We start from the raw sequence: 11,280 nt of genomic DNA, 5'->3' as shown, positions 1-11,280 counted from the left end.
TTGTTGGAATATGTAAAATACTGATGAGCATTGTTGTCACTTCACTAGGAGGGCAAACTCATCCTAAATGTATTAAACTGACTTATTAACAGAGTCAAATATGGTGTGAAGAATAAACTGTGGGCTCTAAGGATGAGCTCTGGATACACTGGGCTTCTGCAATGACATGACATGGTTAACATCAACACTGAGTGAATTTTAACTTATGGACACGTAACGGAAAGCATTAAAACCGGCCACATAATAGGCACAAATTTAAAGATGTTCATAGAGGAGATCTTCCTCAGTATTGCTCAATGCTCAAGTGATTCATGCCCTGTTTACAGCTCCCGAGCAACCTCACCCCCACACCCATCACCCTGACCGTCATTCACAGCACTCTTGTGTTCAAATGGATGTGTGTGTGGAGTGGGCTCTGCTACCCCGAGTAAATGGTCCATTCAACCCGCAGATGGAGCCAGTTAAACAGCCGGAGAGCCTAGAGGCAGCGGGAGACAGTGTTAGAGTTGGGTCCTCAGCCTCTCTCCCCAGATTAAACTCTCTCCCTTTTGCAGACCGAGAGCTACCGCCTGGGGAAGCCCACATCCCAACCCCCCAACCCAGGATCTCCACCCCAAATCGCCGGGATCCCAAACCCACCCTCAAACCTGGGTGTGAAACAGAGGGAGCCTGCTCCCCGGCAATCAGGAGCCTGCAAGCCGGTCTACCTTGCTCTCCTCCGGATTAATCTCCGAGAGGCATTGGGGAAGGAGGCGGGAGATAGACAAGGCGAGAGAGAGACTGAGTCTCTCTGGAACCGAACCCCCGAACTCGCAGTCCGACAATAAAAGCCGCTGCAGGAGTTGGGTTGATCCACATTTACAGCAGAATGTAAACAATCTGGGTCTGGAAGGATGTCCCCTCGTCAGTTTCCAGCTGATTGGGAATTTCCTGGCTGCGGAAATTGACCTGAGAAATTCCAGGAGACTGGAGAGAGAAAGAGGTCGCCCCATCTCCGTAGTGTTGCAAACATGGGTTACTGTGGCAGGAAAACTAAAACTTTGGTCTCCACTTGTGTGATCCTGAGCGGAGTCAGCAATCTGCTGTGCCTCATCTATGTCGGCTGGATGACCAACTACCAGGGCAGCGGATTCATCAAAGTGCAGCCGCCTTTACCTGAACTGAAACTGGAGGAGGACAAGAGGGAGAACCAGAGGCTGAGGGAAAGGTTAGATCGACTGGAGAACGTTGTAAATCAACACCTACAAGGTAAGATTTAACTCCATCCACTCTGCAGAGTCTGTGACCTGCAACTTCCCTTTCTCCACATTCCCACTCTCTCATCCTACCCCGTTCTTTAACCTAGATGCCTAGACGAGCCTGATTCAATTCTGAAAGTCTCATGTTAATGAAAAACCCCTGGCCCCTGACCATTTCTTAATAACCCAGGTTGTGTTTTTAATTCTGGGACCAGTTTATTCTGCATCAGTCTGTCCTCTAATGTCCATCAGCAGGTCTCTCCAATTCCCCATCTGTCCTTCCCCATAAAGTCCCATCTGTCTGTCTCCCTAAAGCACTATCTGTTTGCCCCAATGCCCAGATTCTGTCCCCTATAAGCCCCATCTGTCTCTCTCCCTAAAGCACTACCTGTCTGACTTCTTAATGCCCTAGTCAATTTCCCTAATGCCATATCAGTCTATTCCCCCAATGCCCCATCAGTCTGTCCCTCTGGAGCTCCATCAGATTATCCTCCTAATGCCCCATCAGTCTGTCTCTTTAGTGCCACATTAGCCTTTTCTTCCAATACTCCCTGGTCCCAGTCTTTGGCCGTCCTGACAATTGATATATGGATTCCAAAAGTTTGTTTGTTCTCCCAAACTTGATAATTTTTCCTAGTTGTAAAATGGGCAAGCATTAAATGCAAACAGTTTATTGACTCCTTTGCTCCCCTCCCTCCTGTGGTTTGTGGGTTTTTGAGGTGCCAGTCCCACCTGTGATCAAAGTGTTATCTGTGATGAAGAACACTGGATAGAACTGATAAAATCCGACTTAGACAGTGGAAATTGACAATGAATGAGTGACCCTGGGATATTGCCCAGGTCAGAAATTGTGGTTCTAGCCAACAGCAGGTTTCAATTGAGGCAGTCCAAATTAAATATAATCCAATCATTGAAACATGCACAAAACCCAAGGCTTTGAAAAGCAAGGTTGCAAACTATATCTGTCTGAATGCACTGCCCAGGTTTCTTTGTAAATGGTATCTGAACTGTCTCTATGAGTAAACTGATCACAAGTTTGCTTTGATGGAAGGAGCCTACAGGAAAAAATAGATAGTCCTTTCATGGTGTGGCGGAGAAGCATTACTGTTGCTCTTTAAACAGATCAACAGACTCTGTAAATTATTCATCCCAAACCAAGAAGTTCCAAAGGTTTCAATATTATAGTTCACTCTTGGTATGAAATATTTGGTGATAGAGTTTAATCAATTTTTATCACTGCCAGACCTAGCTCTATGTTTAAGAATTAGGAGTTGGAGCAGACAATATAGTCCAGCAAATTGGATCTCCTATTCAATATCATGGCCAATCTTCGATTTCAACTATAATTTCCTGTCCTATCCTCATGCTTCTCAATTCCTTTACTGTCCAAATATGTATTGATCTCAATCTTGAAGACATTCAATGACTCACCATCCATAGTTCTTTGAAGTAATAAAACACAACTACATGCAATTTTTGATGTGACTGAAATTCTCCTCATAAAAGTCTGTTAGGAAATTGGTTAGATCAGTTGGCTAGATGTCTGGTTTGTGACACAGTAACATCAACAGTTCAAGTTCAATTCCTACACTGGCTAAGGTTACCATGAAGGACTCTGCTTTTCATCCTCACCTGAGGACATAGTGACCCTCAGGTTAAACTGGCACCAATTGTCTCTCTCCTGTTAATGAGAGAGGAAGACTGTGGCAAGCTTATCTTTATAGTCATTGTCCTATTCTGAGACCATGACTCACTTCTGTGTAATTCAGTCTTTACATGAATCATTTATTGTCACATGTATTCAATGTAAAAATACTGTGAAAAGTGTGTACGTTTGCTGTAAGTACATGGCGCCATTCACATTAACTTAAAATGAGATAAGAAATAAAGATAAATTAAGAGAGTCCAACTTTCCTTTCCACTGTGTCTGTGCCCTTTTTAAAAAGTGTTATTCAATTTGAATATTGCCGATAGGGATTTATGTTGCCAAAGATTTTCATCCCGCAATGATCAGAACAAATTCAAGAATCTCACACTTCAAATGATTACAGCAATTTACACTCCAGGAGAAAACGGTTGCTGATTAGTTGGCGAGTTATCATTGATTGTGGCACTGCTATGAAAAAGCAATGGGAACTATAGACACACAAGTGATTCAGAAAAGATGCAAGGCTTCAATACATTCCTTTTCTTTTGTGGAGAATGGGCCCCTCCATATGAATATATGTAACTTGTTGCAAATGTAAATGAGCCACATTACAAGCTTGACTGATAATTTTAAACTGCTTGTTAGTGTGTCACCAGCACACTCAAGATTATTTGGTTAGTGCTGACTAGTTAGAGAACTGTATCTAACAGTAGATCCTTTGTTTTGGATTTGCAAACACTGACTGATGAGGTAAGCTCTTTACTCTATCTATTACAAATAATCAAAAGATCATGCTGTTTGATTTAGGATGCACAACCTGCCAGGGAGCTTGGGGAACCGATGTTTCCATTGCTTTCTTCGTTGTCAACAACTTGGGCAATGAAAGACAACTTACTAATCTGTCAGCACCCTTCTCTTGTGCACTATAAATTGTTGCTATTGCTTAAAATTTGATGTTCTCGTGTTTATTCCTGTGTCATCAAGAAGAAAATCTTCAGAAAGATTTCTCTCTTTTCAGCATTAAGTTCTGTACTAGTAAATAGCTGAAGAGATTTCTGCTTATGTCAGTCCTAAATGATCAACTTCCATGTTCTAAATCACTCAGCTAGAGAAAACAACACCTTGGTGTCTACTCTATCAAGTCCTTTCAGAATTTTATATATTTCAATAAGATAACATCTCATTCTTCTGTATCAACAGAGCACAAATACAATTTCCTCAGCCTCTCATCTTTGGAAAGCTCTATCCAGGGAGCAATCAAGTGAACCTTCACTGTACTTACCACATACAAAGACACTATTCCTTCAATATAGAGACAAAAACATTGCACACCATTCCACATGTGGACTCAACAAGTCCGTACAACTGTAGCAATACATTTTCTTGTATTCTAATCCCATTCCAACATAGAACAACAAGATTTGAGTTCCTAATTGCTTGCTTTAGATGGACAGTAAATGTTGTCTGTTTGTTATTTGAGTACATCCAAGTCCTACTGAACACCAACATTTACAAGTTCCATGTTTTGTCTGAAAGATGGTACTTCTGATAGCGCAACACTCCCTCAGTATTATGCTGGAATGACAGCTGAAATTTTATGCTTCAACTCTAAATTGGGACTTCAAACATGATAATCGTACCGTCTGGTGAGACTGCTACCCTTGAGTCACAAACTCAGAATTTCTCATGTTTTTCATCATCTTTCTCACAAGCATCTCCATGCATATCTACAATGAATTATTTTTAAGTCAAAGAAAATCTAGTTGTCTTTGTTGACTAAGGGCACTGGGAAAGTTTCTTTCCCTGCTTCTTGAACAGTCCTCAGTTATTTTATCATGAAAACACATTTTTTAATAGCTATGCATGGAAGCTACAACAGGGAAATCAGTCAGTTAGGCCATGTTGACCTTTGCTGTCTTCATGAGCAAATAGCTCTAATCATATTTATTTGCCTGTTTATTTGTCATATCCCATTTAATGAATTTCCTTCATTCACATTTATTTCAAAATTCCAGCATACACAGTACATTACATCTGAAACTGTAGTTGCTGGGTTTGGAAGCGCATGTTTGCTTGTGTGTCTTTGTCATTTAAAGGGTTAATGATTAGACACTCTTTCACCTGGCTTTCTTAAGTATAACATGGCTGACTATAAATATTGAGACTAAGGGTCAGGGCAGCTACACGCACTGCCAAAAGGTGAAAGATTGTGTGACCCTTGGGAGTTATGAAAGGACATAATATACAAAAAGAACATACGTCAGCATTTTAGCTGCATGGTGCAGTCTGACCATGCAGCTTCTCCATCAAAAACAGAAATTGCTGGAAAAGCTCAGCAGGTCTGGCACTGGCAGATCTGTGGACAGAAATGAGAGTTAACATTTCGCGTTGAGCGACCTTTCGTCAGAACTGACAGTAGCTAGGAAAATGTTGGTTTATATGCAGAAGAAAGGGTGGGGGAAGTGGGTAAGGAGTAAACGATAGGTGGGGATAGAGCCCAAAAAGAGAGAACAGTTGGACAGATAAAGACTGAAAACTGCGGATGCTGTAAATCAGGAACAAAAGCAGAAGTTGCTAGAAAAGCTCTGGCAGCGTCTGTGAAGAAAAAAATCAGAGTTAACGTTAACTCTAATTTTTCTTCACAGATGCTGCCAGATCTGCTGAGCTTTTTCAGCAACTTCTGTTTTGTTGGACAGATAAAGGAATGGATAACGATCTGGCGAGGAGGCTGAATAGCTATTAATGGGTTGTGTGTAATAGCAGACTGGGGTTGGGGTAAGGACATGGGAAAGCTCAAGCCCTAAAGTTGTTGAACTCAATATTGAGTCCAGAAAGCTGCAGGGTCCCAAAACAGAAAAAGCTTTGAATTACCTTTATTTGTCACAGATAGTCTTATTCTCACCTCCAAATTGGCTCATGCAGGAACCTATTCCTCAGGGGATTGGCAGTTTCTCATGCATGCAGTGATTATAATGAGATCAGCCAGGTGGACTTCATAGAATATGATTGGGGCTGTTGATCTGGCCCAGTCAGAGAGCCCTGTCTGACTGATATAAACAAGAGTGTCAGATATTCTGCTCGCTCTGACAGCTGGCTTTGAGGGAGCTGGATCAGTGTCAAGGACTCTCCATGCGTAAATTAAAGGGTCACTTGGTGATGGGAGACTGGCCTCTGTGGAGTTATTTCACAGCCCTTTATTCAAAACCCAAAAAAGAATCCATGGGATTCATTCATCACGTTCTTGATTAGCTGCAGCTCAACATATTTTGTATCAAGGGCATAGCCACCAGTACAAGGAGAGAAGAGTTAAGCAAGTTACATTTAGACAGTTATCAGCGCCCAGGTACAAATCACAGTGGATATTATCAATGCCACAATTTTAATTCATAGGATTTAGTCTTTGCTTTTTGGTATTTTGAGAATTTTTGAATGATATATAAAATTAATTTGTGATGGATTATTTCAGCATTCCTGATAAATATTGTGTAGAGTGTAAGCTAATGAAGAAAACTTAGAGCTCTCAACAACCTGTTCTGAATAATAGATTAGCTTTTGAATGTCACATAAAACAGTTTCAATCATGATTACAATTGTTATATCACACTTACCTGCACATGGAATTTAAGACACTTTACATTGCTGCCTAGAAATTGTATTAAGATGTTAATTTGTTTGCTAGTGATGCACAGATTACAATTTTGATTACTGACTGCATTCCAATAGGGCAATGAAATTGTATCTGTTCTGTACAGTAAATGGGTTAGAACAAGCAGATAGAAGAGAACTGAAAGTAGACACCAGCTTGAGTTTCACTCTCTTAAAGAAAATAATGAATTGAATGGGAAATACACTCAGCTGTGTCTGCCTGCTGGGTTTGTGTGTGGGTTTAATTGCTATCCATCGTGTTGAATAAGAAGTGAGGTATAGTCAATTCCTGGACACTGGGGAGGGAATTGGGTGAGGAGGGGGGTGGGGGGCGGTGTTGGGTGAATGGATGTTGAAAACACAATGACGTGGAGATGCTGGAACCAAGCACTGGCTGTATAATTCCACTGGCGCACTGATTTAAGAGGTCAAAGTCTGTCAGCAGAGGTTTGTAAGTCAGATTTCCAATGTGATAATGCTTTGTGAGAATCTTTGGTGCACAAGCAGAAGTCTTCCAGCAATTATGCACATCATCGTCTGCTGTAGTTCTAGATAGCCTTTTTGTGACTTCTGCAGATTAAGATTTTAAAATTTAATCATGCTAATGTGTTGGAGCGTGGGCAGTTAAATCACTCCACATTAGATTTCTAATTTTATGTATGATAGTGATTATATTTCATTAACTATAATCAGATGGCAAAGTGCCAACAGTAGAAATATTTTACAAAGCATCATCTATCACCAGCCTTTGTAGTCCAAATCTGAGAGCTGTATGACCTTTACTGATTTCTCTCTAACACTAAAAACTTATTATCCCTAGTTATTTCATTTACAATTGCTAAACACAATAACAGCAACTCCTAAAAAGTCTAGCGTTACATGTTAGCATCCCTTGTCAAGTCTCTTGTCACGCAGTAAAAATAGTATTTTTGTGTGCTAGAGGTGGAATGTTATCACTGTGTTCCATTTTTACAATATATCCCCAAGGTATGTGACCAGACAGTCCTTATGTGACCTTTAAATGCAACCAGACCATCTGCAAGAATAATGCAGGAACAGTTTAAGTATTTGGAATGCAGCATGGAATCAACCCTGTACCAACATTGCCTGCAGGTTTCCTGCTTGATATGCAGACTTGAAGGTTTTAGACTCCTGAGTTCTGTACGCCCAAATACCCAGAATATGGTTTGCTGTGCAGTACTAATTACATCATTCAGAGTAACCTATGATTTAGTTTCTACCCTAGAACATGCATTCTACATGTGTGTGAAAGCAGTTGTGTACACACAGAACATGCAAGTATCTATGCAAATAGATGTGTGTGTGCACGCACATGCTCACACTTTTGTGTTCACGTGTACTTAAATTAGCCTTTGCACGTGAATTGTTTCAAAGAGAATAAAAGCATTTTTCTGCTTCTGCAAGTACATTCGATGAGGCATTATTTTATGCTGGCTTGAGAACTAAAATAAATCTTGTGGCAAAGAAGAGGAAATTTGTATTCTCTTTAGATTGTCTGAGTAACTGTAATTTTTTAAAAAGTGGATGATGAACATATGTTATGATTCAATTTTTCATGTTTGGAGTTTTAGCTCTTGTTATAGTTTGTGGAATTGATATGTGGACTCTTGTGAAGTTTCTTCACTGAAGAAATTAAGTAAAAATTTTGAAAGACTACTTCTTCCAAATGTCTTGCAGTCCATTAGAGTGTAAAAGATTGAATGATCTCTTGTGGATTAATTTCATCTTTTATAATTTCCCAAGAAATTGTGCTATTGATAAAGTACAATATTTCTCTGCTTCTGTGCTACCTTATTCATAAATACATTTAATTACCAGTTTTAATCTGGAATTAAAGACCTCTAACGTTGTACTTAAGCATGTGGTGGACATTCAATGTGGTCTTGGTGCATTAATGCTGTAACTAATGTCTCATGATCCCCAGAGGGGAATTGCGAGTGACTGCTCTTGATATGAAGGTCACATTTGACCCATTCTGCCATCAAGAAACCCTAGCAAAACTACCATCAATGGGAATCAGAGGAAAAACTTTCTTCTGGTCTGAGTCATACTTAGCACAAAAGACGATGGTTATGTTTGTTATGGATCAATCATCTCAGCTCCATGACATCTCTGCAGGAGTTCCTCAGGGTAGTGTTAATAGTTATTAGTCACTCAGGCATTACACCATGTATTTAACATCTAACTTTTGCTGAGTAACTATTTTATTTACTTTAGTTGGCACCCTCTAAAGTCTCTGATTTAAATGGAAACTTTCAGAGGGTTCCAGGCATAGAGAAATCACCTAGTGGAATGTTCAATATCCTGGGCAATTCCTTCGGGGTGTGCTGGGATGGGAATTCTGCAGGGTTTCCACATGCAACTGTTATCTGTGCTGGAAAAACGATGGTCTGGCCAGTGAAAAATCCAGGCCATTTTTGTTTCTGAAAGGTTATTTACAATAGAATGACATAAAGTTAAAAATAAGGTGGTGCTGGAGACAAACCAAATGACTGGCATAAGAGTCACATGCCAAGGGTTTAACCAAAATAATAAGTAATTCAAAACTGTACAAACATAATTAAGGTAATTAAAGGTAATAAGGTAATACACTCTAGGAATTCTTTTCTGGTAGATGCTTTTCTGTCTCTCCCAGTTAAGGCAACAATCACCAGACAGGAATGGTCCCTCCCAGTCGGGGAACGCTTCAGCGGTCAAGAATATTCAGCCTCCGATCTTCGGGTAAGTGTCCTCCAAGGTGGCCTTTGAGATGCACAACACAGAATCGCTGAGCAGGGACTGATAGTCAAGTTCCATATCCATGAAGATGGCCTCAACCGTGATCTTGGGGTCATGTCGTGCTACATGTGACCCCATCACACTGTTCTATATCTGTAAAATCTTCCTTACAGTCCTGTTTTGACACCATCGCCTTGATAAATTGTTGTGATTTCTCTACCTTAATTAGTTTGTACAGTTTTGAATTACTTGTGACTTTGGGTAGACCCTCAGCATGCAACTGTTACACCTATCATGTTATTCCAGTCATTTGGTTTGTCTCCAGCACCACCTTATTTTTAATTTTTTGCAATCATCTCTCTGCCTCATTTAATCAGATTATAGGTCATCCCTTCGCTGGTTATTCAGCTGTTGACACTTTACTCACCGTCTAACATTCTTGGTCGCCTGCAGAGACTTATTATCTGACACTCCACTCATACCATTTATATGATCTTTTGATCTCTCTGCCCTTCATCTCGCAGCCTATAAACTCTATGTCTGTGTGCTCTTCTCTCTCACTGCACCTGACAATTGGGCTGTGCTCTGAAAGCTTGTGTGATTTCAAATAAACCTGTTGGGCTATAACCTGGTGTCATGTAGCATCCGAGACATATTGCCGTAGTAAACTACATCAACACACTCTAGGAATTCACAACCTTTCTGGTAGATGCTTTTCTGTCTCTCCCAGTTTATGTTAAGATTAAAATCCCCCACTAATACTACTCTGCCTTTGCTACATAGTTGCCTAATTTCATCATTTATACAATCTAGCACTTCTGAGCTGCTACCAGGTGGTCTATATGATAAACTTATTATGGTTTTAGTTCCTTTACGGTTCCTCAGTTCCTCACAAGGTCTCCACTGGGTGCTTTGCCCTCATTACATCCTCCCTTGCCATAATCAGTAATGCTCCTCTACCCCTCTGCCGTTTTCTATATCCCTCTTGTAAACCTTTTAACCTGTATGTTTAGTTCATTGTCCTGACTATCCTGCAGCCATGTCTCTGAAAGGGCTACTATATCATAGTTTCCAATTTAAATCTGTGTCTGCAGTTCATTCAATTTGCTCCTTAAACTCTGTGCATTTAAGTAAAGAACTTTCATTTTGGCTGCACACGCTATGCTGTCCTTCAGCATTTTTTTATTATTTCTCCCTCTTGGCTTACTCAATACATTTTTTCTGGTCCCACCATGTTCATTAAACTAGTCCTGCTTGTTCATCCTATTAACCTCTTCCATCCCCTCACATGCTGACCTGCTGCCCTGGTTCCCAGCCCCCTGCCAGATTGTTTAATTCTTCCCTAACAAACATCCCTACCAGGATATTGGTGCCCCTCCAGTTTAGGTACTGCCCATTCTTTTAATATAGGTCCCACCTGCCCTGGAAGAGATCCCAATAATCCAGATATCTGAATCCCTCCCTCTTACATCAGCTCTTTAGCCACATATTCAGCTGCTATCTTTCTATTTCTGGCCTCACTGGCATAGGGAGTAATCCCAAGATTACAAACTTAGAGGTCCTGCTTTTTAACTTGCTGCCTAACTCCCTACATTCCTTTTTTAGGACTTCATCTTTTTTCTGCTTATGTCAATGGTACCAATCTGGACCACAATCTCTGGCTGATCATTGTCCCCATTCAGAATATCCTGTGCCCACTCAGAGACACCCTTGACCCTAGCACCATGGAGGCAACACACCATCCTGGAGTCTCATTTGCAGCCACAGAAACACCCTATAGAGTCCCTGACTACCACCGCTTGCCTGCACTTTAGCCCTCCCTGCTGTACAACAGATCCAGCTGTAGTACCACAGTTCTAGCTACTGCTGTTGCCAGTCCCTGAGAGGCCACCCCCAACAGTTCCAAAATGGTAGCTAAACAACAGCTGGTGATTCTGCTGTCAGTGTGTGCTTGAAATTTGTCTCCAGACTGAGCACTGTCAATGTAATCCTTTTTCTTCTTCAAATGTA

The 11,280-nt window shown here is 40.8% G+C and overlaps 1 protein-coding gene across 1 annotated transcript in view; it reads left to right on the top strand.

The window, feature by feature from the left end:
* The first annotated feature begins 484 nt into the window (after positions 1–484).
* Positions 485–11,280, top strand: part of galnt18b (UDP-N-acetyl-alpha-D-galactosamine:polypeptide N-acetylgalactosaminyltransferase 18b) — a 236,023-nt gene continuing 225,227 nt past the window's right edge. Inside the window, exon 1 of the mRNA XM_048607031.1 lies at positions 485–1,248. Coding sequence (XP_048462988.1) covers positions 1,011–1,248 — 238 coding nt within the window. The 5' untranslated portion in view covers positions 485–1,010. The remainder of the gene's footprint in view (positions 1,249–11,280) is intronic.

Source organism: Rhincodon typus, chromosome 17 (genome assembly GCF_021869965.1).
Source record: "Rhincodon typus isolate 14 chromosome 17, sRhiTyp1.1, whole genome shotgun sequence".
NCBI lineage: Eukaryota > Metazoa > Chordata > Chondrichthyes > Orectolobiformes > Rhincodontidae > Rhincodon > Rhincodon typus.
This window is presented reverse-complemented; position numbering and strand designations above follow the sequence as displayed.